Source organism: Ictalurus punctatus, chromosome 6 (genome assembly GCF_001660625.3).
Source record: "Ictalurus punctatus breed USDA103 chromosome 6, Coco_2.0, whole genome shotgun sequence".
Lineage (NCBI taxonomy): Eukaryota > Metazoa > Chordata > Actinopteri > Siluriformes > Ictaluridae > Ictalurus > Ictalurus punctatus.
The window spans coordinates 9,681,814-9,709,663 of NC_030421.2; the positions used below are offsets into that span (position 1 = coordinate 9,681,814).

Genomic DNA, 27,850 nt, shown 5'->3' on the forward strand with positions numbered 1-27,850 from the left:
GTCCTTTAATTGCCATCTTTGGTGTTCCATCTCAGCGTCAGCCTCTGAACCATAAACAAGCTAGTGTTGTGGCTTTTGCATCGTTACTTGCTCGGCGCAGAATATTGCTGTCTTGGACCTCTCCACAACCCCCCTATATCAGTCTGGCTTAGAGATTTAATGTTCTTTTTAAAACTTGAAAAAAAAATCAAGAATAACATCAGAGGCAGATCAAAAATGATCCCAAAATCATTTTAGGGAAAATGGCAACAATTTATTACATACTTCAATTATGTACGCACCCTGGAGGTGGATTGAGGGAAGGTGTTATAATATGAAATGCGGTTTTCCAATAAATATTCTATGATTTATAAAATAAGTAAATAAATAAAATTAACTTTGACAGAACAAATTTAATTTCTGGATCATATTTACCAGAAGCTGCACAAATTTGACCTTATATATTATAGTATTATTTATGTGTTTACTTCAAGTAAAATACCATTTTATTAATACACAATGCTACAAATAAATGTGTGATATTTAAGACATTAAGAATAAAAAATATAAATGTTACTAAACCATAAAAATGTCTTAAATGTTGTTTTTATTAACAAGGCTTTAAAAAGCCCTAGATATTAATAAACAGACATTTTTAAAATGATGCTAGTTTAAAAAAAATGTCTCAATTTCTGTGCTATCACTGAAATATAAACATGCATGCGCCATCTGATTTTATATTCAGCAGTAAAACCATTTATTAACCAATTGTTTATATAATTAAAACAAAACATAACTCTGCAGATATTAGAAAATGAAAGTAATTTTAAGTAATTTTTGTATTAGAAATATATTAAAAATACTCCTGTGATAGAAATGTGAAAACAATCAGTTGTCCTGACAAATTTTTTTTTTTTTAAATGTACAAAAAGGACCAAATAACAGGAGAATGAGTTCATCCACTTCAAATTTTATTTTATATTTATATTGCATGAATAATTAAACTCCCTTACTGCTAGAGTCATATTTTCTATTTTTATTCTTTTTATTTCCATTACAGTGTTGTTCATGTTTGTATTACTCATCATTAGTCAGCACTGAGTAAATAATTATATAATTAAATTTAAACACAATTAAAAATCAAACCGTCACTCTAACAACCTTACACTAAATGAAATGGCAATAATGGATAAATTATAGTGAAAGCTCTTCAGTTGTGGCAGTAGTATTACAATATCTCTCCCCAGAGTTACATTTTGGCAGCGCTGTTGTTTTTATGGTGTGTTTGGACACAGCGTGTTGAGCAGAAACAGTAATTTAGATATTCAAATGGAACTTTCCCCAGCAGAGATTCTCCACACTGCCAGCATCGCCTACAATGAATGAATGAATGAATGAATGAATGAATGAATGAACAAACACACACACACACACACACACACACACACACACACACACACACACACACACACACACAGAGTAAGAAACTGCAAGTCAACACAACAGAACTTCTTATATTCTAATCCTGCAGTGTGCCTCCGCACTGTTGTCTAATGACCATAGTTGGTTGTAGTTCCCAAAATAGAAACAAATTATTGAGCTACAGGGACCCTGGGCAGTTATAGCATTTACTGAAGATGAATGAATGGCTGCAGTTAAACAAGCAGTTGGTTAAGTCCAATGCAATATCAAGGAGCAAGCAGCAGGCATTCCAGTACATCTGGAAAGTATTCACAGTGCTTCACTTTTCCCACATTTTGTTATGTTACAGCCTTATTCCAAAATTGATTAAATTCATTATTTTAATCAAAATTCTACAAACAATACCCCATAATGATAACATGAAAGAAGTTTGTTTGAAATCTTTGCAAATTTATTAAAAATAAAAAACAAAAAAGCACAAGTATTCACAGCCTTTGACATGACACTCAAAATTGAGCTCAGGTGCATCCTGTTTCCACTGATCATCCTTGAGATGTTTCTACAACTTGACTGGAGTCCACCTGTGGTAAATTCAGTTGATTGTACATGATTTGGAAAGGCACACACCTGTCTATATAAGGTTTCACAGTTAACAAGGCATGTCAGAGCACAAACCAAGCCATGAAGTCCAAGGAATTGTCTGGAGACCTCCGAGACAGGATTGTATCGAGGCACAGATCTGGGGAAGGGTACAGAAACATTTCTGCAGCACTGACGGTCCCAATGAACACAGTGGCCTCCATCATCTGTAAATGGAAGAAGTCTGGAACCAGCAGGACTCTTCCAAGGGCTGGCCGCCCAGCCAAACTGAGCAATCAGGGGAGAAGGGCCTTAGTCGGGGAGGTGACCAAAAACCCGATGGTCACTCTGACAGAGCTCCAGCGTGTCTCTGTGGAGAGAGGAGAACCTTCCAGAAGAACAACCATCTCTGCAGAACTCCATCAATCAGGCCTGAATGGTAGAGTGGCCAGATGGAAGCCACTCCTCAGTAAAATGCACGACAGCCCGCCTGGAGTTTGCCAAAAGGCACCTGAAGGACTCTCAGACCAAAGATTGAACAAAGATTGAATTCTATAGCCTGAATGGCAAGCATCATGTCTGGAGGAAACCTGGCCAATACCATCCCTACAGTGAAGCATGGTGGTGGCAGCATCACGCTGTGGGGATGTTTTTCAGCGGCAGGAACTGGGAGACTAGTCAGGATTGAGCGAAAGATGAATGCAGCAATATACAGAGACATCCTTGATGAAAACCTGCTCCAGAGCGCTCTGGACCTCAGACTGGGGCGAAGGTTCATCTTCCAACAGAACAATGACCCTAAGCACACAGCAAAGATAACAAAGGGAGTGGCTACAGGACAACTCTGTGAATGTCTCTGAGTGGCCCAGCCAGAGCCCAGACTTGAACCCAATTGAACATCTCTGGAGAGATCTGAAAATGGCTGTGCACAGACGCTCCCCAATCTGATGGAGCTTGAGAGGTCCTGCAAAGAAGAATGGGAGAAACTGCCCAAAAATAGGTGTGCCATGCTTGTAGCATCATACTCAAAAGGACTTGAGGCTGTAATTGGTGCCAAAGGTGCTTCAACAAAGTATTGTGCAAAGGCTGTGAATACTTATGTAAATGTGCTTATTTTTGTTTTTTTATTTTTAATAAATTTGCAAAGATTTCAAACAAACTTCTTTCATGTTGTCATTATGGGGTATTGTTTGTAGAATTTTGAGGAAAATAATGAATTTAATCCATTTTGGAATAAGGCTGTAACATAACAAAATGTGGGAAAAGTGAAGCGCTGTGAATACTTTCCGGATGCACTGTATAGTACACTTTGGCGATATGTAGACTAATCGTCAAATACATTTACAAAAAAAAAAACAGTGCAGTAGATGGTAAAGAAAGCAGGATAATGTACTTTGTTAAACTGACCTTATACTAAAGGTCAATAACTAGTTATAAATCTTGATGATTCTAGTTATAATAAACCACAATATAGCATTCCTCTTTTAAATTGTAAGTAAGTCTTTAAAGCACTAAACACACTCAATAACATTATGCAACGTGTACCTGATATTAGTGAGTGTTCCTCCCGTTGTGGCCACCTGCTCCGCCAGTCGTCTTTCTGCAGCCAGCGCTCGCTAAACAAGCACGCAAACACTATGATTTATACACTCCCAGAAGAAGAAACTGTCAGAAAGACAAACTGAAGAAGCCCTTTGGGTAATCGATGGAACCTATTTGTTGTCTGTATGCAGTATACGTAATATAGTCTGGCTCCTCTGAAGGTTTCTTCCTCATGTCATAACAGAGTTTGTCTTGCCACTGTCAGCTCTGGCAGGAATTTCAATTTAAATCTATGTCTGGATTTCTGTAAAGCTACATTGTGACAATGCCCATTTTCAAAAGCGATTTAATAGTGTAATATTTTAATAGTTTAATAATACTTTACAAATGTAACGGTTATATAAATAAGATTAAACAGAATTGGATCCTGTAAGTTCATAGCATATGGTTGATCATTAGACCCACATTTATTCCTGCTATTTACCAGACATTTTTTCCTCCTCTCACAGTACCTTTTCTCGGTCACTAAGTGATAAAAACCTCCTCTTCTCCTCTTGCTCCTCCTCTTCTCTTCGTTTCTCCTCTCTCTGCTCCTTCTCACGCTGCTTCTTTGCTGCCTTCTGTGCCTTTTTCTTTTCTGCTTTCTTGCTCTCTATTTCAGCAGTCAGTGGTCCTGGAACCTTTAATACACCAACTGTTCACCTCAAACTTTTAATTATTAAGCATGCACATTCTTAATAAAACTCAAGTCAGTGCATTGGAAAACTTTAATGAAAAAAAAAAAAAACAGAAATAAAAAATAAATACAGAGGAAATTTTTCTTCTGGCTTGAGGTGAAAAAGTTGCTGAGGCAAATTATTTTTCAATTAAATCATGATAAAGCAAGTCTACACATATTAATATAGTAAATAATGAGTAAAAATAGCAATATTATGTGTTATTATGTATATGTTGTACTTAAATGTATGGTAGCATGTTTTGGGACAGCTGTCACGGTAAAAGAGAGCATTCATAGTAGTTGATGAACATCTAGCAAATAAACAGAGCTCTGGTGGTTCATCATTTAGCATGGCTGTATATGGTTTAGGGCATAGCCCATGACTGTGTGTATGTGTAAAAATTAGATAGATAGATAAAGAGAAGATGACAACAGTGATAAAATAAAATATTTGGAATAAATGCTAAGAGTAATGATGTCATTTGATGAGGTCACCTGTGTGTACCATACCTGAGCTTTAGCATAGTCATATTTGTTCGGCTGTTCAGCCATAAATTTCCTGAACATGTTTCTGCTTTCTTTGTCTGGTGCGACTGCATATGGTGTCTGGCCTTTCCTATCCCTGTGTATCCCGCACACACACAAAAAGGAGAGAGAAATAATACATGCCTTTATAAAAGTGTAAATGGTTCCCACCCTTAATCACAGCATACAGCTGTATAGAATATAAAATATTCCATACTAAACTATGAGAATACAATGCGTGTGTTTATTTATTTGAAAACTATGAGTCTGGTAATATTTGGACATTCGCTGGTTGAAGAGTGTGCCTCTATGTAGATGTTTTGCCATGTATATGTGTGTATAGTTTTCAGCAGATGTTTCCGGTGGATCTGTGTTACCTGCATGTTGGGTCACTTCCCATCTCCAATAAAAGAGTAACAGCATGTTTCTGTGCAGCTGCTGATGCCACGTGCAGCAGTGTATATCCGGCAGAGTCAATGGGTGTGTTAAGGAGTTGGATCAACACGTGCTTGTATTGCTCCAGGAGTGTGCGTAACGCCTCTGTGTCACCCGTTTTACACGCAGTGTAGAGAGCATCTCTGATGCTGAACTCACACAATACACACGCTTCATCTAAATGCACACATATGAAACATTAACACTAGGCCAAACATTTAGCTAAAATCCTAGTACACTTTTGAACATTTTATAATGTTTTTCATAAAGCAAAGTACACTGGTAAGCACAAAGCTCAACCATCCACATACACTTCTTTGTAGGATACTGAAACTTTTTTTTAATGCATGCTTAATAAATATATTTAGCTGATGTTAAATACATACTTGTCTAATATTAAGCGAATAAAACGCTCATTAATAAATTTTATTTCATATTAATGATTTCAGAACATTCTCCATTGACCATGACACTGAGGAATCGAGCACACTATGTTCGTATGTCCGAGTGAGAAAACTAAGATGAGACATTACTAATGTGAGATTGGAGGAAAGAGGGCAGGGCTTCCAGGGGGGTCGGTTAATACTGGAGAGTTCAAAATACCTACGCAACTGTCAATTATTCCAGATGTTGACTGGCTCATGTGCTGTTTTTATTGGGCTAAACAATGGAAGACTGCTCTTTTTGTATATTTTTGGGTGATAACTCCGATGATGTTAAAATGTGGACTTTCTATGCAAAGTGCATGAAGGTCAGCTGAGGTTTGTCCTATCATCACCAAACTTAATCCCTTTCTGCAAAAGATATGTTAGTTTGATATTTGTGAAATTTTAAACTAACCTTGTTAATTTAATGTTAAAAATAATCTATATTATAATGTATATATATTCTTGAGTCCATGTCTTTCATACATTGTACCTTCTTCATGTTCGTTGTTCTTCGTATTTTTCTTGCCTTCTGTTTTCTCTTTTTCCGCCTTTTCATTCCCTGTCTCATCCTTTAGCTCCCTGCTGACAAAGTCTAACCGAGCATGCATAAATATAATAAATATATAACAAAATGACAAAACTGACTTCAACCAAAAATGTTTTAAATGAAAAAATGATTTTGGTTTGAAAAATAATACCTTCTTTCTCCATCAATTTCCCCTCTTTCTCAGTTGCCTCTGGCTTTCTTTCTTTCCTCCTTCTTCGTTTCTTCTTGCTGGGTTTGATCTCATGTTCCTTTAAATCCACAGTCGTTAACGTCAGATCCTCCATCTGCAGCTGTACAGAAACATCATCATCCTCCTCCTCTTCTTCCTGTTGGTCTACCTGGTAACCTACTGACACAGAGACACACCAAGTGTACAGATCCACATACTTCAACAGAAAAACACAGTGTCAGTGTGGATTTACTCAAAACAAAAACAAACACACACACACACACACCAGCTTCAGTGATCAGAGCTGTAACTCACCTGCTGCAATTCGATTGGTTTTATTTGAGGGTTTTTTCAGCCACGTTCTCTTGGACAACTTGAGAATGCTGGATACGTCTGTGGTCTTATCTGTAAATATAGGTCCACAAATGTATATATAAATAATAAATTATGTACACAACAAATTAACAGTAATTATGAAAAGATTTTCAAAGGATTACATGTGAAATATATGTAAATGTTTTGACACTGTAGGGACATTTATAATTTAAAGAGCCAAAACCTTTTTTTCCCCTTAAGGTACTGAGGTTAAATTGTCTGATATTGTTTATAGATATCAATTTTATGAATATAAATACTGATTTATTTAGTTTGATTGTTTGTGCATCCAATAGCATTGTCACAGTTTTTTTCCCTTTACAATACTGTCAATATTAATATAGATCATCGATATTACTAACCTAAAAATCAATAAAGATAAATAAATAGATAGATAGATAGATACATACATACCGTAAATCTGCAGCACTGAGAGGACGTCGTGTACACGTGTTATTTCACTGAATGTGGCTCTGCGAGTAGCAAAAGGAATTGATCGAATTCTTGGGTCTTTTTTCCCAAGTGGTGCTTCACGGCCTCCAAAGAACACACTTCGGTTATATTTCGGGGTTCGAAGGAAAATGGCATCGGCCTGCATTAAATATTCAGCCCAGTTCTTCAGCAGCTCCTGAATATCCTGGTGAGGAAGTGGTTGTGTGCAGTGCTGTTATGTACATATCTAAAAAACTGTGGATACTGAAATTATTTATACCTCTCAATCTGTTCCTCCTGCAAAAAACTTTAAATCGGTTTACTATTGGTATGCTACTGGTTTATTTAAAATAAAATTAACTTGTGCTCTTGTTATTATATACAAATTAAGAGACGATAGAGTGTGTATTTCAAAATAAATGTCTTGCTATAGAGTCTAAACAGATGGCCTGGTGTAATGGAACAAGCATCCAATCAAGTGTTAATTTGTACTTGCCTTCGTTAATGCTGCCTCATTATAGCGCCGAAGAGCGGATCCAGCTGATTTGGGGGCTCTATTCTGGGCATCATGGACATTCTGAGCTGTTCCCCGTTTTGCTCGAACAGTGTAACGGTGGAAGGTCTTATGCTGCAGCACCTCTTTCCTGTAAAATAAGAATAACTTTGTTGGCAACTAGTCATGGAGTGATCTAATCATACAAACCAATACCCATCAACATATCTGTTTACAATTTCAGATTTTTAAAGAGAATTACATCACACATCATACAACAGGGATTATTTAAGGACTTAATAAAAAAGTGTGCATTTCTAGCGTGTACATACATCTCAAGTACAACAGACAAGTAGGAATTTATTGAACAGTAACTATGTCTCACATAATTGCAGTTTCAATGGCTCTGTGGTCTCTTTTTTGACATTCCTGTAATAGTAATTCACAGTCATAGCTGTGTCATGGATGTTGGGTTCAAATTGGAGGTAAAAGAGCATACAAAATTCATATACATCCAATAAAAAGCATTCTGATCTTACAGTGACTGGCAGTCAATTAGGAGACAAAGTGAGTGAGAGAGAAATTATAAATAAAGCAAATAAGAGTGAAAGAGTCTAATATCATATTATAAAAAGAAAAAAGGATGCAGGACTTGAGCTACTCAACATCCTAGACACCACTATGTCCTGCTGGCAGCGAAGAAATATTAACACAGCCTCCATGCCAAGTCAGCAGAGGACCACAGCAGAGGATCTTTCTCCTGAACCAGCTGAAGAAATGTTAAATTTAGCCCATCCTCACCTCATCAACAATAACTACAGAATTCCTTCTGAGCAAAGTCAGGAGAAATACTGATAAGATTACACCTTACCCTCTCACTTCTCCTTTTTAAACCCCTTCCCTCTAGTCTTCAAAGCTAGAACCAGCAGGCACATGAATAGTTTTTCCCCCCAGAGCTGTGCCCTCATCAACCACAGTGGAGATTTGGTCTTTAGTGTACCATCTGTACAATAATTCGCAAATTCATTTATCATTGAAGAATGCCAGTATCATGCTGTAGTATGCCGGTTATTATACTGTTCATGCGTCTTATTTATAAATTATTTTAGGTTAGTTTGCTCCCTTATCTAATTATTTTCGCTTCATGCCATATTTGTAAATTGTCAGTTGTCAACACTGATGCATTGTTTCAGTACGTTACATTCATAACATACATGGAAAATTAAAACAAAATAATTATTCTAGTGAATAAATAGCAGGTTAACACCTTAAAAACATTTTATGCACAGTGTGCAAGGTACTTTAAATAATGCACTATTCAAACTGTGAATAACTAAACCAGGGGTGTCTAATCTTCTCTGGAAAGGGCCGGTGTGGGTGCAGGTTTTCATTCCAACCAAGCAGAAGCCAGACCCGAGCCTACTGAAAGCCAAGATCAACTGATTAATCAGGTGGAATCAGGTGTGGCTCCTGCTTGGTTGGAATGAAAATCTGCACCCACACCGGCCCTTTGCGGATAAGATTGGACACCCCTGAACTAAACGGTTATACAGCACTGTTAATATAATATTGTTGTATTACAAACAGAAATCAGAACATAAAATACAACATATGATACAACAAACATGATAATGAATTAACCTGTGAGAGTCTACTGACCCTTTATAAACAGCTCCAGCAAAATGGCCACCGCCTGTCATCAAAATCACCCACACCGTCTTCTCTGAGATGTTCAGCAGAGAATTGACCAAATTTGCCCCATTGTCTATCTGAAGGACAGAGAAGATTAATTTTTAATGTCAGGGGCTCAAGCATCATATTTATGTTTTATTATGACTAACTCTGATAAATAAAAGTTCTTATAGCACAACTAGTTTTGCTATATATAAACACTATATGGCCAAATGTATGTAGACACCTGACCACTGAACAGCCCATTTCAAAACCCTGGGCATTAATATTTAATTGTTTCCTCTTTGCTTCTACAACAGCCTTCATTCTTCTGGGAAGGTTTTCCACTAGATTTTGTATCATGGCTGTGGCGATTTGTGTTCATTCAGCCACAAGAGTTCAGGCACTGATGTCGGGTTGGAAGGCTTGGCACCAAGTTGGTGTTCCAGTTCATACCAAAGATATTCACTGGGGTTGAGGTCAGGGCTCTGTGCAGGACACTCAATTTCTTCCACACCAAACTTGGCAAACCATGCCCTTATGGAGCTCGCTTTTAGTCTCTTAGTTCCAGTGAAAGGAATTCTAAATGCTACAGCATACAAAGACATTCTATACAACTGTGTGATTGTGGCAACAGTTTCTGGAAGAACCACAAATGGGTGCAAGGGTCAGGTGTCTGCATACTTTTAGTGTACGTATGCAGTTATTTCCTGGATTTTATATATATGTTTATATGTATATATAGATAGGTAGGTAGGTAGGTAGGTGGGTTGGTAGCTAGGTAGGCAGATAGATAGATTAGATAGATAGATAGATAGATAGATAGATAGATAGATAGATAGATAGATAGTAACTGCACTGTCCTTATTGAAAAGAAAATGCAGTTTGTAGAGGTTTGTGTGTGTGTTGGGGGGGGGGGGGGGGGGGGGCAGCATATGACTTATGATGAAGCACTTCTGAAATTGCACAGTGAAAAAAATTAAAATTTGAGATAGGATACACATTTATCACTAATCTTCCCTCCTCTTGTTTCACTGCAGGATACTGCAAGAGATGTGGTTAACTCTACATGTAAGAAACCAAAAGAATATTGGTGGATCATTTTCATAACAACAGTGAGCATAACACTAATTACATTAAGGTTAAAATCCCTTATAAATACATGCAAATGAAATGCATGCAAATCTTCCATAAGGGCTAGTCTAGCACTGTTCATATGGAAGTTTATAAACATACTTAAAATAAACCCAAAAGTTACATGTTATGAAAAACTTTGTGCAAAATTCTACTAATGTACTTACTGTCCTTTTCTGTACTGCACAGCGGTAAAGACATAAATACTGTCCCTGTGAGTTTTGGAGCAAAACCCTAGTAGTTAAACGGCCTCCATAAGAAATAACACCATCATTGTCATCCTCACTGCGTGACTCCTCATCCTCAGAGTCTGAACCTGAAATACTCGAGACGTCACCTGTTCACAAACACACAAGAAAATTAGACACATAACACTGACCTTTAAAATATGGATTTAATTTGAATTTCAATTTATTAATTTAATTCTCAAATAATTGAAGGACACAATAAAAAAACTTTCCATAATATCTAACTATGTATGGGAAAAAAAACCTCACTGACAGACACAAAGAAATGAAGTACAGTTGCAACAAATGTCTGTCAAAATCAGTGACACTGATTATGACATAATTGTCTACATGTGAGTTTACCATTAGTGAAGTAGTTTCTACCTTTGATTTATTATACCAAGATATAAATATTATATTCTTTTAATAGAGGCATTTTATTTAAACAAGACATTTATTTAAAACAAGATAATTTACACATACAGGATGAACTTACACATAGGACAGGAGAAATTTAGTTAGTGGCTATTAACTGACTAAGACTAATTATTCATGAAAATGTTGAAATATATTTTATTTTAGTGAATCCGAATACTTCTTAGAAGCTTAACTGGTATACTTTATAACGGTTTTTTGTTGTTGTTTTTTTTTTTTTACGTGTATGCTAGATTATGCACACAGTCGTATGCATAGACTTTCAATACACAGTCGACACTTGTGCATTACGACAACTTGCACTACCCATCCTGGCCTACAAGTCAGTAAAGAGCAGTAAAGCAAGTCTGTTGTTATGAAGGAGGACAACAAAGAAGAACCACAACAACACGAAAAACAATGCTTGGGCAATCTCTCGCCACGATTAGCACCCATATACAAATCTTTATACACTTTAAGTCTGGAATTATACAAATGCAGGTACTTTCTAACCTGCACTCATTTCCATCTCTTCCATTTTTCTTCAACTACCCTGAGAATCAATGGCCCTGGTTCACTGTTGCCACCTTATGGAACAACTAAATAGTGTAAAAGAATTACATGCGCATGTGCGACCTATGCATACGAAGTAAAAATCGGGTGGCGCGCATCCTCTGCTGATGACGAAATTTGTGGCATGCGTACTGCACGCTGTTGCTAGTAAAAGTGAAGCATACTTTCTACTTAATGTAGGATCAACATAGGGCTGCTTCTGCTGATTCACTCTAAATTTAGAGGGACGCTAATATGAGCATTAGTGATTATAAGTCATTTATTAGATTAACAATTTAGCAGTCAGTGCTACTGCTTCAAAATGTGCTTTACTGGTTCTTAAAAAAGCATGTAAAATCATCAAAAACTTTATGACTTTTTTTATTATAATATTCTATCTAGGGATTCAATTTGACTGAGAATTTTGGACAAAGTTTGAGAACTGATCAGCATATCTGTTTATGCAACTAATGATTATTTTCATAATCGATTAATCAGATGAATTTTTTTTTCAATTAAACAGATGGGGGAGGGGGCATACTTTCAGTATTTTATATATTATATACATACATACCACACACACTAATTAATATATATATATATATATATATATATATATATATATATATATATATATATATATATATATATATATATATATAAATTTATATTTAAATTATATGTGAATATTTCTGCATTATTTTAATGGATGCAAATTAATAATAAATTCATTACTGATAAAATAATTCATTTTTATTAATAATCTCACTTTCACTGCACCATATGGTTTCTGTTGCTCACTGCCTTTAAGCATTTTGTTTTAGTTATGTTTACTTTGATCGTAGCATTTTAATTAGACATTACAGATCTTGCTTGAGCTCCTACTGTTTATCACGTCTACATTGCGATTGAGGAGCAAGGCAGCCTCGTTACTAATAGATCACTTTAGTTATAATAAACGACAGAAGTTACACTGCAAGTGTGCAAATACAGAATATAATGACAATAAACTTGAAGTAAAATAAATCTTTTAAACTGCTCACACCAGTTTCCCCAGCCCCTTGCACAGTGGAGCATTTTGGATGTCGAGCTTCCATGCTACACAAGCTCCACTTTGTAAAGTTTGCAGGTTACATTCTTCTTCGTGGCATTTAATATAAAATGCTCTCCTGCCTTAGAGGACTTGGGTCGCACACTTTTTTTTTACACTGTCACTTGATGATTATGCCTCCGTCTGATGGTGACTGTGGTCATGTTGCGCATAAAAGGTAACACTTACATAAATAGTAAGCTGAAGAAATACATTGTCCTTGACTCTGGTTAGTCTGCTAAAGCTAACGGCATTGCGTTACGTGCGTTTGACGTCATCCGCCATCGACTGGGAAGCGGCTTATACTTTCGGTTAATAAAAAACCATTTGTTCCATTTGAGATTATATTACCTTTCTAAAATCCATACATTAGATGGTAGAGTAGAAAGTGCATAGTGTTAGTGTACAGTACGCCATTTGGGACACAACTTTAGCATGTACTCTCCCACGTGTGTTGTCGGAACAGAAGTAACGCAATGAGTAAGGCTGCATCCAAAAGTGCGTACTGTGATGGTACCTTCGATGCAGTACCTACTGCACGGCTGATGAAACAGTATGTACTAATCACTGTGTGTGTGTGTGTAGTGTGAATTTCTCACCTACTGTTTCTCGCTTACTGAGAATTCAGACATACTACCCCTCTGGTGTACTGCTTTTTCGCCTACTGTGTAGTAGGGTAGTACGCGATTTCGGACGCAGCCTAAATGTACCCTGCGCCACACAGACTAACTAATGGATAATGAGATTCTTTGACAATGATTTTCATAATGGATTATTATCGATTTTATCAATTAGTTGCTGCGGCACTAGTTTATTTTATGGGCTTCAGTTAACAGAACATAAGTAACGGTGCACTATATACACACACTATACCAAGTATCCTTTTCTTTACTAACTTGGTATAAAATACAGTACAAATAAAAAATGGATGTGATTTTCAGGATCCTAGAGAGATTTTCAGATTCTCGAATTTGAGATGAGTGAGCAAATAAGAGTACCCATTCCTGTCTTCTTTTCAAATTCCTCCACTGTGACTGGTGATCTTCCAGCCAGTCGCTGCTTCAGATTGAAGCGATGCCAGTCCAGTTTATAATGCTCCACCTGAATAAACATAAAAAGTGCAGAAAATCTGATAAAACAGTAGCCTGTATATAATGATGTTTACTGAGTGGAGTAAATATTTTGATTGGAAAAGCTTTGTATAAAATTACTGCACCTGCTCTTCACGACTTTCAAACGAACACTGACACGCAGAGCAAAACTTCCTGTCTGACACTACCTCGTCTCTTCTTTCATCCATTCCTCTCTTATCATCAGGAAATTCTACAATCAAATACATTTCACTTAATTTCTAAACACTGAAGCAAGACCTTCATTTACAATCAACTGAACATAGTCACATATTATAGTAAAGTACAAATATTACAGATATTGCCTGCTTCAATCAAAAAGTGCAGGCTCTTTATTAGTACCTAGAATTATGAAGATTACAGAAGAGGACGGAGCTTCTTCTTACAAAGTCGAACACTTTATATCCTAGGGTGCCCTCAAGCCTGTGTTACCACTCTCTCAAATTGTACGCCCTTTTAAACCACTGTAGGATAAGAGCATACCCAAAAATGCATTCTGTTGTGTAGTACAGGGCCCTCCACTAATATTGGCACTCTTGGTAAATATGAGCTAAGGCGGCAGTGAAAAATTGTCTTTATTGTTTAACCTTTTCACCTTTTGTTAAAAATAATTTAAAAAATACTCGGCTGTCATGGATAAACAATTGCAAACACAAAACAGGTATTAAAAAAATTGTTAAATATAGGTGTGCAACAATTATTGGCACCCCTATGAATTCATATGAGATAAATATATTTGAAATATATTCCCACTGATATTTAACTTTTTTTTTTTTTTTTTTTTAGCATACCTGGGTGACTAAGAACAGGAAATTGTTCAACCATGACTTCCTGTTTCACAGGAATATAAATATGAGGGAACACATAGGCCAAATTTGAGGTCCACCAGCATGGACCTCAAAATTTGAAGGATCTGCATTCTGTATGGAGGAATTATCTCAGATCCCTTGCCATGTATTCTCCAACCTCATCAGGCATTATAGGAGAAGAGCTGTTATCTTGGCAAAGGGAGGTAGCAGAAAGTATTAAAAAAAAAAGAAAGTACTAAAAAGGGTGCCAATAAATGTTGCACTCCTATATTTAACAAAGATTTTTTTTTTTTTTTAATAAGCCTGTGTTTTGTTTGCAATTGTTTGATATCCATGAGAGTAGAGCTTTTGTGATTTTTTTTTCAACAAAAGATCAATAGCTTAAACAATACAGACAATTTTTCAAAGCATTCTTTGCTCATATTTACCAAGGGTGCCAATATTAGTGGAGGGCACTGTATGTGTTCTCCTGCTGCCTGATGTGATCTTGGTGCCTGATCCTGACAATTTTACTGTTGTGTATTTTCTTGCCCTCTAGACCTGCCTGATTCATCCTGCACTTGTTATTCACCTTCTGCTGTGGATGTTCCCAAATGCACAGAATAAAAATTGCACTTCCCAAAAACATATAATCACTTATAAATCACATACATACGTATATAAAAATAAATATATACTCTTAGCAACAGGTGGAAAACAGTGTCCGTTATGCTGTTGACAAGAAAATATTCATTTGGAAAAACACAATGTACCCTCTCTGATGGTGAGATGGAGAGTTTCCTGATGATTATGCATGTCTGAAATATCCCTGAGTCCATCAGTGAGCTTCAGATCAACAACAAGGTCAAACAAAGAGCAGCGATCCGGTCTGGCCATCATGAAAGAGGCACACTCAAGGGACTGAGGGAATAAATAAAAGGGCAGTTATCATACCAGACTCTGAAACTTATTATTTAGCAAATGTATGGTGACAAATGAAAAGGAAAAAACAACAAAAAGTCTTTTAGTAGGTTTTAGGACAGCATTAGTCACCAGAAAAGCTTCAGTGCACCTTGGCATAGATTCTACAATTCTCTAATGCTGTCTAACACATCACTCCAAAAGTTTCCTATAGGGGTTCAGTAGTGGTTCTAGTGACTGCAGAGGTCATCGCATATGATTTACATAACTTTCATCCTCTGCAAACCATTCAGTGAGCCTTTGTGCACTGTGGATGTGAATGGATCATGGAAGAAACCACCAGAATACAAATGTTTCATGATAGGATAAAGTGACGCGTCCATCTAAGGCAGACATATTCAAACGTTCCTCCCATGAATCTCACTTCCTATTTCTTGATAACTTTTTCAGGATGATGGTGGTAAGGACAGTGAACAGTAAAAAGTGTAATGCAGTACATTTTCAGTCCATTTACAAATCACTTGTCTAATGTCCCTTGTGAAATCTTGAATAGTTTCGGACCGTGGCAGAAGATCAAAGCAAACAAACAGCTTTTTAAATCAGTGTCCAATTATAATTTCCATTAAATTCATTTTAAAAACTGAAAGTGCTGTGTTTTTTTGTTTTTACTATTTTCAGCAAAATTTTTTGGTGGCATCCCAAATAAATATACACTATATTGACAAAAGTTTGTGGACACCTGACTATCACACTCATATGTGCTTATTTATTGAACATCCTATTCACCTCCACACTTCTGAGAAGGCTTTCCACTAGATTTTCAAGTGTGGCTGTAGGGATTTTGGCTCATTCAGCCACAAGAGCATTAGTGAGGTCAGGCATTGATGATGATGGTGGTCAGTTTTCCACATACTTTTGGCCATACAGTGTCGATAACTGGTGTTAACTATGAACGTTTTAATGATACTTAATTCAGACATACAATGATAGATTTTATTTCAAATTAATGAACTCTCCACTGACTGTGACAGGAAGCAAGCTCACTGCATCAGCTCATCTTTAAAGCAGAGAACTCAAAACACTGGAATAACTGTCAATCAGTCCCAAACCATGCCAGCAAAATGTCCCCCATGATTAGCCACAATGTTAAAACCACTGACATGTGACATGAATAACATTGATTATCTTGTTACAATGGCACCTGTCAAGGGGTGGGATATATTAGGTAACAAGCGAACAGTCAGTTCTCAAAGTTGACGTGTTGGAAGCAGGAAAAATGTGGAAGCATAAGGATCTGAGAGACTTTGACAAGGGCCAAATTGTGATGGTTAGACGACTGGGTCAGACAATCTCGAAAATGGCAGGTCTTGTGGGGTGTTCCCGGTATGCAGTGGTTAGTACCCACCAAAAGTGGTCCAACAAAAGACAACCAGTGAACCGGCAACAGGGTCATGGGCATCCAAGACTCATTGATGCTTGCAGGGAGTGAAGGCTAGCCCATCTGGTCTAGCCCCATACACAGCAATTGCCATGCACTGTGTGCTCTGACACCTTTCTATAATAGCCAGCATTCACTTTTTCAGCAATTTGTGCTACAGTAGCTCTTCTGCAGGATTGGACCAGACGGCTAGCCTTCACGAACGCCCCAAAGACCTGCCGTTTTGGAGATGCTCTGACCCAGTCTAGCCATCACAATTTGGCCCTTGTCAAAGTCACTCAGATCCTTACACTTGCCCATTTTTCCTGCTTCCAACACATCAACTTTGAGATCTGACTTTTCACTTGCTGGCTAATGTATCCCACCCCTTGACAGGTGCAACTGTAACGAGATAGTGTTGTGTTTAGTTTTGGGTTTGTACTGACCTTGTACTGTTGAAAGCTGCTGTAGGGCTGTTGCCAATCAAAATTTCCTTGTAATAATCAAATATGTCCAGTGTAGTTGTATTTTAAAATGTAACCACCCCACAGCGCCCATTCTACCCTTTAATACAGGGGCTTTCCTTTAATACACATTAACACACTGTAGTCAGACTGCTGTATACAGGACTAAACTCACAATGTTAGCTAGCTAGTTTACTCTTTGTCTGAAAATAATTAAGAAATTTTAATTGATAAATAACTTAATTATTGTTATCCTGCTAGACTGTCGTGTTGTTTACGTTTAATTATGGTTAAGTTGGGTGTTTAATTGCGTTAAACATACTGAAGCCTGAAGGCTATTCAAGCATTGCTAGTGCGCTAGCTTGTTTTCTTTCCAACCTGTTTTCCGGTAGGCACCGCCCTCCTGCGCGTGGATTTTCTATCAGAACACAACTCCTGCGCTGTCATTGGCTGATAGAGAGACCCTTGATCCAATCATAGTGAGGGAAATACGCAATACAGGTGCAGAAAACAATGTTTCTTTTCCGGTTTTCTTCGCTGTACAGTCATGAATAAATGCTACATTTAATATCATAATACGCAGCAGACACAACTTTAAGATGAGAGTAATTAGCAGAACATTAAAAAAAAAAACACCCAAAATGTTTTTTTTTAACCTGTACCTTGTTGCTTGAGCTTAATCGGCCCTTCTTTTTCTTCTTGGAGTCAGCAGATCATTTAATTTCAGCTCATTACCGCCAACTAGTGAGACAGTGGGCCATTATTATAATACACCGCCAATTTGATCGACTTGATTCACAAACTTTCTGAGAGCGGATTTTATTATTTTATTTATTTTCTGCTACAAGGAGAAAACTGGGATCAGTATCAGAATAACTTTAAATCTCCATATACATGTACATGGAATTTGTCTTTGTACAGCCCTGCTGAGAAAAAACAACAACAATAGAAACCCTCATAGAATTTGTAATAGTTTTAATGAGAATTGTAATGGATTTAAGATGTGTATGTGATTGTGCCTTGCGATGGATTGGCACCCTGTCCAGGGTGTACCCCGCCTTGTGCCCGATGCTCCCTGGGATAGGCTCCAGGTTTCCCCGTGACCCTGAAAAGGATAAAGCGGTATAGAGGATGGATGGATGGATGGATGGATGTAATGGATTTAATGGAAACTGTAATGGTCCCTGTGGGTCTCTACTGGTAATTTGTTGCCTTCTATTGGTGGCATGTTGATGTCTAGTGGATACCTTTAAGGACGGGTAATGGTAATGGTTAGCTCATGGTTTGTATCCAGTGGTAGTTGTAGTGGAAACTATTAGAAGTTCTGTGATGGTTTCTATTGTTTGTTTGTTTTTTTTCCCCAGCAGGGAGGTAAGGAACACATGTAGACATACAGGGATAGTATAGAGTAGTAAACAATATATACAATATTTGCACAAGAGCACAGCGCACACACCACTCACACACACACTTACACAAGAGCATGATATTGGACAACAAATGATTACAAAAAAGTAATGTGTAAAGTTGAAAAGGAACCTGCAGAAGTGGTGTTTAAGGCTAATTAACAGTATTGAGAAGTGGGTGTGTGTTAAGCCTCTTTCACACGCGGTTTTAACATGTGTCCCGGGTGATCTGATTACTGGACTGCACCAAGTACAGGAGTGAACGTGGTCCGTACTGTAATTTGATCACTCAAACCACCTTAACGTTTGTAGTGTGAATGCAAAAACATCTCAATACGGCCCGAACAGTAACGAATGACCATACAATCAACTGTGTCATTGCCCTAGCTGGAAAATCTTTGCGAGACTGTTTGGAAATCACATTGAATGAATGAGTTCTTCACCTGTTAGGCTTATGGATAAAAGCAATGCTATAACCATAGAAACAAAAGACGAAAGCTTTTCGTTGCTTATTAGTCATCTCATTTCCTGTTAATTAAGTTATGAGTTTTGTTAGCAGTCCACGCAATCAAAATGTTTGAAACAACCCGTACAGGTACGCAAGATAAGATTCCCAGGGTATTTCTGCCTGAAAACAAATGCAGCAGAAGACAGGAGTAATAAAGGTGCAAGACAAATTGAGGAAGTGATTTATCATAAGTGCACTGAAATCAATAATTACTGTCAGTTATGCTGACATGATTGAGAATTCTAATCAGTTTTCCCACAGTTCAGTTGGATTCGGTGTCTGGTTCAGTGCAGCTTCTGAATATACTGATTATGGTTCTCAATCATGTCAGCATAACTGATAGTAATTACTGATTTCAGTGCTCACAGAAAGGTGCAGACAGAAAACACCTTCCCCACAAATACCTTTAACACACAGCTTTGCACAGAGAGGATCACTGACAAATATGCATGACACCAATATGATGATTTAGTACAAACATGACTACACATCTGTGTGCAAATAAAGGGTCACATGATCTCACCATAAATATACCCGTTCCTAGAAGACGCACAGATTATTAGAGAACATACTTAATCAAACAGCATCCTGAAGATCAAGGGGCTAAAATTTCTAGAAACGTATTAACCAGCGTTTGGTTATATATAAAAAAAAAAATTCCAAACTTCGAAGATCCCGTGGAGCACTAGTAAATCCATTATAAATAATTATGTCAAAAACATTGTCACAACTGCGCGACAATAGGTAAGAAAAATGCATTACTTCATTTAATTATTTATTTTTATTTTAAAAAAAAGTTTAAAAAAAAAATAAAATAACATTTGTGGAGAGCTCTCATGGTACTGTGCTGAATTCTTTATCAATGATCGTTAAGCTTTATTTACAGAATTTTATTGTATATATAAAACTAATTAGACTCTAAAACAATATTACAAGTATACTTATTAACTCATCAGTTTTATTAAAGCATTTATTGATTACAAAAGCAATTATTGGTTTTGGTGCAATCCTTAACACATATAGTGGTGCTTGAAAGTTTGTGAAGCCTTCAGAATTTTCTATATATCTCTGCATAAATATGACCTAAAACAGCATAAGATTTTCACACAAGTCCTAAAAGTAGACAAAGAGAATCCAATTAAACAAAGACAAATATATTATACTTAGTCATTTATTTACTGAGGAAAATGATCAAATATTACATATCTGTGAGTAACAAAAGTATGTGAACCGCAAGAATTAGCAGTTAATTTGAAGGTGAAATTAGAATCAGGTGATTTCAATCAATGGGATCACAATCAAGTGTGAGTGAGTGCCTTTTTTTTGTTTATTTAAAGAACAGGGATCTATCAGATTCTGATCTTCACAAGACGTGTTTGTGGAAGTGCATCATGGCATTAACAAAGGAGATTTCCAAGAACCTCAGAGAAAGAGTTGTTGATGTGCATCAGGCTGGAAAAGGTTCAAAACCATCTCTAAAGAGTTTGGACTCCACCAATCCACAGTCAGACAGACTGTATTCAAATAGAGGAAATTCAACACCCTTGTTACCCTCCCCAGGAGTGGTTGACCAACAAAGATCACTGCAAGTGCAAGGCAGCTGTGGCTCAGGTGGTAGAGCAGGTTGTCCACTAATCATAGGGTTGGTAGTTCCATTCCCGGCCCACGTGATTCCACATGCCGAAGTGTCCTTGGGTAGAACACTGAACCCCAAGTTGCTCCAGACATTATCACCTTGCATGGCAGCTCTGCTACCATTGGTGTGAGTGTGTGTGTAAATGGGACACAGTGTAAAACACTTTTGGAAAAAGCCAAGACATGTAATCGTCCACGAGGTCACAAAGGAACCCAGGCTAACCCATTGGCTAATGGTAATGTTCATGAGTCCACCATCAGAAGAACACTGAACAAGAATGCTATGCATGGCAGAGTTGCAAGGAGAAAACCATTGCTCTCCAAAAAAGAACACTGCTGTTATTGCTTTTAGTTTGCTAAAGATCACATGGATAAGCCAAAAGACTATTGGGAAAAATATTTTGTGGATGGATGAGACCAAAATAGAACTTTTTGGTTTAAATGAGAAGTGTTATGTTTGGAGAAAGGAAAACGCTGCATTCCAGCATAAGAACCTTATTCTATCCGTGAAACATTGTGCCGGTAAGATCATGGGTTGAACCTGTTTTGCTGCATCTGGGACAAGACGACTTGCCATCATTGATGGAACAATGAATTCTAAAGTATACCAGTGAATTCTAAAGGAAGATTTCGGGACATCTGTGAACTGAACCTTCAGAGAAAGTGGGTCATGCAGCAAGACAACAACCCTAAGTACGCAAGTTATTCTACCAACGAATGGTTAAAGAAGAATAAAGTTAATGTTTTGGAATGGCCAAGTCAAAGTCCTGACCTTAATCTAATAGAAATGTTGTGGAAGGACCTGAAGCAAGCAGTGCATGTATGGAAACCCACCAACATCCCAAAGTTGAAGCTGTTCTGTACTGAGGAAAGGGCTAAAATTCCTCGAAGCTGACGTGCAGGACTGATCAACAGTTACTGGAAATGTTAACAGCAGTTTTTGGTGCACAAGGGGGTCACACCAGATACTTAAAGCAATGGTTCACATTTTTCCACTCACAGATATGTAATTTTGGATCATTTTCCTCAATAAAGAAATGAAAGAAAGTGTAATACTGTTGTCATTTGTTTAATTGGGCTCTCTTTATCTACTTTTAGGACTTGTCTGAAAAGCTTATGTTTTATGTCATTTATACCAAAAAAAATTTAAATCTACTTTCAAGCACCACTGTATATGATCTGTTTTACTTACAATTTATTTAACAAGGAAAAACAATATATAGTACACATTCACATCACTCTAAATGTATATTGGGATAAAAGAGCATCTTTTATGTCAGAGTTCCTCTTTTTCTGACTGGTTTGGCAACAGTTGCATTTTCTTTAGTTTGACTTTCCTCCAGTGCTACTTGCTCTGTGGACTTAAAGGTAATGCATTACACAAACATGTGGCATCAGCAGTCTGAAGTTGTTCACCAAAGTTTACAGCTAAATAAATCTGTGCCCAGATATTTCCAGGAACTTTATTAAACAAATAAGTCATTTTTATACTACAGTATGTAGTTTATTTCAAACCTCCTGAACATCATCCAGTGCTTTCTTTACTTGTTCACATTGCAGTTTCAGCTTGTTCTCCTCCTCTTCCAGTACCTCCACCTTTTCCTGCATCACACTCACAGAGACGCTGCTTAGCTTCGTCTCCCTGTATTATTCCAAAACATTTTTTAAATGGCTTGATGCATGGTGTTAGAATAAGATGTGTGTAAATTTTAAGTAATCTACATTTTAGTTTTCAAACAACATAATCAGATGTTTATTAGAGGAGTGAATCACACATGTATTCACTGTAGGGAATTTAAATGTGTCAGAATCAAGTGCTGATTGAGAAAAAGATGTTTTTAAAATTCCACATCTTTGTTTCAGTTTGGAGTGTGTGTGTGTGTGTGTGTTTATACCAAGTGTGTGTGCTCAGTGACTCAATCAGTTGGACCAATGTCTGTTTTTTCTGCTTTGCAGCTTCCAGCTCAATCAGTGCATCACACACTCGATTATCCACATGCAGCAACAGCAGCATCCTGCGGTCCATATCTTCACGCCTGCACACATGACGTTTTCAGACAACTAATAAACACCTGACCAGAACAAAAACACAGTGGTTTGTTGTTTTTTTGTTTGTTTTTTTACCGCTGATGAACCTCCATGTTTACTTCTTCCCTTTCAGACTTCACTCTTTGAAGTTTAGAAGTTGCATCCTTGAGCCGTTTACTTAAATCCTTTAAAATGAGTCAAATAAAATTAAGTTTGAGTAAAATAAAATTCAATTGAGTAAATTAACCTAATTGAATTTACCACACACATACTTGTGTACAATTCTTGAAGTCACAAAAGCACACTTACATTTTGTACCTGTATCATAATAGCATGATACTGTGGCATTTAAGCATTATGGCACTGTCCTCTGCTATACCAAATTGTATCCTAGCCTATCAGTAGCACTGAATTTAGTAATTAGTCATGGCATGGTTGTTACCAGAAGGGCTGGTTTGAGTATTTCATAAATTGCTGATCACAACAGTCTCTAGAGTTTACACAGAATGGGGCAAAAATGAAAGACATCCTGTAAGCAGAGGGTCTGCATGCTGAAACACCTTGATGAGAGAGATCAGAGGAGAATGACCAGACTGGTCTGAACTAGCAGGAAGTCTGTAGTAACTCAAAAAACCACCCTGTATTATTGTGGTGAGCAGAAAAGCATCTCAGAATGCACAACATCAAATGTTGAGGCAGATGGGCTACAACAGCAGAAGACCATGTCAGGTTTCACTTCTGTCAGCCAAGAACAGAAAGCTGAGGCAGCAGTGGGAACAGGCTTCTCAAAACTGGACAGTTGAAGACTGGAAAAATGTAGCCTGGTCTGATGAATGTCGATTTCTGCTGAGGCACACAGATGGTAGGGTCAGTATTTGGCACAAACAGCATGAATCCATGCACCCAACCTTCCTTGTGTCAACAGTCCAGGGTGGTGGAAGTGATCTAATGATGTGGGGAATGTTTTCTTGGCACATTTGGGCCCTTCAAAACTAATCAATTATGATTTGAATGTCACAGAAAATTTCAGTATTGTTGCTGAGCATGTGCCATAATTTACTGTCTTCTAATGACTACTTCCAGCACCATGGCACAAAGCAAAAGTCGTCTCCAACAGGCTTCATGAACATGACAATGAGTTCAGTGTTCTTCAGTGGCCTTCCCAGTCACCACATCTGAAGCCAGTAGAAGACATTTGGGATGTGGTAGAATGGGAGATTCACAGCATGAAAGTGCACCTGAAAAATCTGCAGGAATTGTGAGATGCAATCATGGACCAGCATCTCAAAGGAATGCTTCCAAAATCTTGTGTAATCCATGCCATGAAGAATTGAGGTTTTGAGAGCAAAGGGACACCCTACGCAATACTACTATAGTGTTCTTAATACTGGATAGAGCCTCGATTTGCCTCCCTACTCCCATAGTATATACAGTATATACTATATGTTGTCAATGGGCGGACCAAGCAAATTATTTCTTAATGAAGCAAGCACACAAACACTGTAGTACAGCTGATCAATGCAGGGGGGTAAAAACCCTGACCATAGTTCACCAAATGTAGTTTTCTACACATGAAGCATCACAACTTTTGTATCAGATCTTCTGTTGCAGTTTATCCAAGCACTTGCATTTAAATGTACATTATTGAAGGAAGCTTTTTGGACCAGACAGTACAGCAAGAGGTAAGAAATCAGAAGGCTGTTTTAAAATAATAATAAAAAATTTATTTCCCCTTTCTGGCCTTATTGGGGAATACAGAATGTTTAAGGAGAAATGGATGAAGAGGTATGCATGTATTTTCCCCATTTCAAGTTTATGTGTAAAAAAGGTATAGGTTAAGTATAAAGGTATGGTTAGAGATTAAGCTTGGGGAACAAAGAAAGACCACATTCATAAACATTGGAATGTTGCTTACACATCCATTTATTGAGTTATAAAAGGTTTAAATGTCTTAATTTGTGTAAATTTTGGGAAAGAGAACCACAGACAAAGAGAATCTCACAGACAGATCCAATAATAATAATAATAATAATAATAATAATAATAATAATAATAATAATAATAATAACAACAACAACAACAACAACAACTTGAGTGGGAAGTTATATTTATACCACTATTGCAGAGTTTTAATTGATTAATAGTATTACAGCAGTGAATAATTTCAATTTAGCATCTTATTGCACTTTATTGTACCATTTTCTCAGTGTTACACCACATCATCTTTGAAAGTGCTTATGTTAATGCAGGATTAACAACTACATGCTAAGTAGGATTAGTAGGATTTTAATATTGTAGCATTATACCCAAATAATAATAAATATCTCATACTTACTTGAACATCCTTGTCATCATGTGGTGAGTCCATTTCACGATCACTGCTCTTCTTTAAGATCCGTGGTCTAAAGGTATTTACCTGCTTAAAATAATCAAAGTAATGTGTGGGTGAAAAAAGGTCTAAGCTGTGTCCTCCGGTCCTACTCGTTTAGTTTTTCTTGCACACCTGAACAGACTAATCGGCACATTAACACGCCTTTTTTGAGGGTATTGGGTCAGTATGTATAAAGCTTAGGGGAGAATGGGGTCAGTTGTAAATTCGTCACATATTTTTGTAAGTACAATATTCCAAAGCCTCTTTATAGTTTTTTTTAAACCCATGATAGATACATTTGTCTGTAAATTATTAATAATAAGCAAATGCCTATACAAATAAAATTGTTTTAAGGAGAAACTAATAATAATGGAATCAAGCAGTCACTTGAGCAGACCTGAGGCTCATTTATCAACCACGTGTACATGTATCGTTGTGTGTAAATTGTGCATATACACTTTTCTACTCACATTTCTACGCATAGAACGCTATTTACCAATTTCATCTTGTGCATGAGGATGTGCGTATACATATTTGTGCACACTCCTGCCCATGCATATGCAGGAACCCCTAGTGATATAAAAGTGTAAGCACACATAGACTGATTATGAGGAGTTCTCATGTCATGTCAGCATAACTGACAGAGGAATTATTGACTACGTTTACATGGATAGCAGTAATCTAATCACTGACCTTATTCTGAATAAGACAATATTGTGATTAAGGTGTTTACATGAGTTGCTTTTAGAATAGTCCTTTCATATTCCTGTTTTACATGTTATAGAACATAGAGCGATTAACGGCACATGTCATTATGTCACCACACCACGCCATCCGACGTTCCCTCCAGAATTTCACATATCAACATACAGTTTGTCTTCGTTATGGGACTGTACGCAGTTTTGGGTGTTTTTATTTTTAATTTTACGAAAGCCTCAAGTGAAGTTAATTATTTGTCATGCTATACGTGCTAATAGACGACTGCTTGAAGCTGTGGGCTGTGTCCCAAACCACGTACTTACCTACTATATCAGGGGTGGGCAATCTTATCTGGAAAGGGCCGGTGTGGGTGCAGGTTTTTATTCCAACCAAGCAGAAGCCACACCTGAATCTATTGAAAGCCAAGATCAACTGATTAAACAGGTGGAATCACGTGTGCCTCCTGCTTGGTTGGAATGAAAACCTGCACCCACACCGGCCCTTTCCGGATAAGATTGCCCACCCGTGTACTATATAGTAGCCGAAACACATGTATTTCGCCTACTATATACATGTATTTCGCCTACTATATAGTAGTTAAGTACGCGGTTTAGGACGCAGCTGTGCTCTCCTGTTTGCCGTCAAACGGTTAAGCACTGCCATGTGTGTATGTATCCTGTCGCAAAATGCGGTGAAAACTCCCACACGACGTTAATATTGTGATTAAGGTGTGTTCATGTCTGTAATGCACTTCGATAATGCGACTAAAACAGGAATACTCCACGTGTCTTAATTCAATTTGTGTTTACTTTGAGTATGACTGTAATTGGATTAAGGTAATAAAAAAATTGCTGTTTACATGGTAGTTTCTTAATCAGAGTATTGTCTTAATCAGGTTAATATTGGATTATTGTTGTCCATGTAAATGTACTGACTGACTCTGCTGCTCACAAGGTGCAGACAGGTGACACAGATGAAAGGTAAAGTAAAAACTGAATAAAAGGCACACCTAAAGACTGAAACAATGCCTTGTTTGAAGATGTATTATTAATAAAAATTATAAAAATTTAAAAAACTGGGTTTTTACAAATCTATTTGTTGTAGTTGGTAGTAATCATAGACTATCATATTGCATTTGGTTTTACATTTGTAGCTCATACAGTCTAAAAGTCTTTGAATTTTTATTATTTTTCTCTTTTGCAAAATAAAAAAAATCATTAAAAATGTTTATTTTAAAATGATAAAAGAAAAATGATTAAAAACTGAGATTTCAAATTCTATTTGCTGTACTTAATAGGCGTAATAAGCTGTATCATAGTATGTTTGGTTTTACATGTGTAACTCCTATAAGCAATGTTATTGCATTTTAATTATTTTTTCTTTTTTAAACAAAAACCCCTTGATTATTAAAAAAAAAGGTTCTCTTTGATAAGATGTATAATATAGTGTGAATGATAAAAATTTGATTTAATTTCTATTTATTTACTGGGATTTATATGGCGCAATAAGTTTATATGTGTAATAAAAAGGTATATCATTAATAATATATATATGCTACTGTTAGATAAAAAGTATTTATCTCAGGTTATGTCTTTCAGTCCTCCGTCAGCCTTCAGCTTTTACTCTCTTAACTCTTAGTTCTGTGCTATGATCGAGAAAGTGTGGTTGACCGCAGAGCGTTTAGGCCTGGAGAGTCTGAATGAACACACACTGACACATGCTGTTCACAGAGACATCCGAGTTTATTCGTG

General features: G+C 37.0%; 2 protein-coding genes across 11 annotated transcripts; both read right to left on the reverse strand.

Moving 5' to 3' along the window:
* Positions 1-929: 929 nt before the first annotated feature.
* Positions 930-18,216, reverse strand: ankzf1 (ankyrin repeat and zinc finger peptidyl tRNA hydrolase 1). 8 transcript variants are annotated; one of them, XM_017480283.3, is made up of 17 exons: positions 18,115-18,205; positions 17,831-17,989; positions 15,424-15,571; positions 13,949-14,055; positions 13,731-13,833; positions 10,617-10,786; positions 9,304-9,413; positions 7,648-7,795; positions 7,134-7,356; positions 6,660-6,749; positions 6,327-6,521; positions 6,119-6,220; positions 5,143-5,377; positions 4,751-4,862; positions 4,035-4,202; positions 3,526-3,596; positions 930-1,352 (listed from the first exon to the last, which is right to left on the reverse strand). In XM_017480283.3, the coding sequence occupies exons 2-17, from the start codon at positions 17,897-17,899 to the stop codon at positions 1,229-1,231; spliced, it is 2,175 nt and encodes a 724-aa protein (XP_017335772.1). In that variant the 5' UTR covers positions 17,900-17,989; positions 18,115-18,205; the 3' UTR covers positions 930-1,228. The 8 variants fall into 8 exon arrangements, with proteins under 8 accessions (XP_017335772.1, XP_017335770.1, XP_017335771.1 ...); XM_017480281.3 differs by having other exon boundaries at positions 6,327-6,524; XM_017480282.3 differs by having other exon boundaries at positions 6,327-6,524; positions 17,831-17,916; positions 18,115-18,133.
* Positions 18,217-22,179: 3,963 nt separating this feature from the next.
* si:ch211-167j6.3 (uncharacterized) lies at positions 22,180-25,546 on the reverse strand. 3 transcript variants are annotated; one of them, XM_047158765.2, is made up of 5 exons: positions 25,365-25,546; positions 23,126-23,214; positions 22,897-23,037; positions 22,517-22,643; positions 22,180-22,355 (listed from the first exon to the last, which is right to left on the reverse strand). In XM_047158765.2, exons 1-5 carry the CDS (start codon positions 25,395-25,397, stop codon positions 22,347-22,349), a joined length of 399 nt encoding a protein of 132 aa, XP_047014721.1. In that variant the 5' UTR covers positions 25,398-25,546; the 3' UTR covers positions 22,180-22,346. The 3 variants fall into 3 exon arrangements, with proteins under 3 accessions (XP_047014721.1, XP_047014720.1, XP_047014722.1); XM_047158764.2 differs by having other exon boundaries at positions 22,180-22,362; XM_047158766.2 differs by lacking the exon at positions 23,126-23,214 and having other exon boundaries at positions 22,180-22,362.
* Positions 25,547-27,850: the final 2,304 nt, after the last annotated feature.

Coding starts and splice junctions, on each gene's coding strand:
- si:ch211-167j6.3 (XM_047158764.2), bottom strand. CDS start 25,397: ATGGACTCACCACATGATGACAAGGATGTTCAA. Junction 23,215..25,364: donor ATGATGACAAGGATGTTCAA/GTAAGTATGAGA, acceptor CTCATTTTAAAG/GATTTAAGTAAACGGCTCAA. Junction 23,038..23,125: donor AACATGGAGGTTCATCAGCG/GTAAAAAAACAA, acceptor TCATGTGTGCAG/GCGTGAAGATATGGACCGCA.
- ankzf1 (XM_017480281.3), bottom strand. CDS start 17,899: ATGACAGCGCAGGAGTTGTGTTCTGATAGAAAATCCACGCGCAGGAGG. Junction 4,863..5,142: donor GGAAGTGACCCAACATGCAG/GTAACACAGATC, acceptor CGGGATACACAG/GGATAGGAAAGGCCAGACAC. Junction 4,203..4,750: donor ATGACTATGCTAAAGCTCAG/GTATGGTACACA, acceptor GGTGTATTAAAG/GTTCCAGGACCACTGACTGC.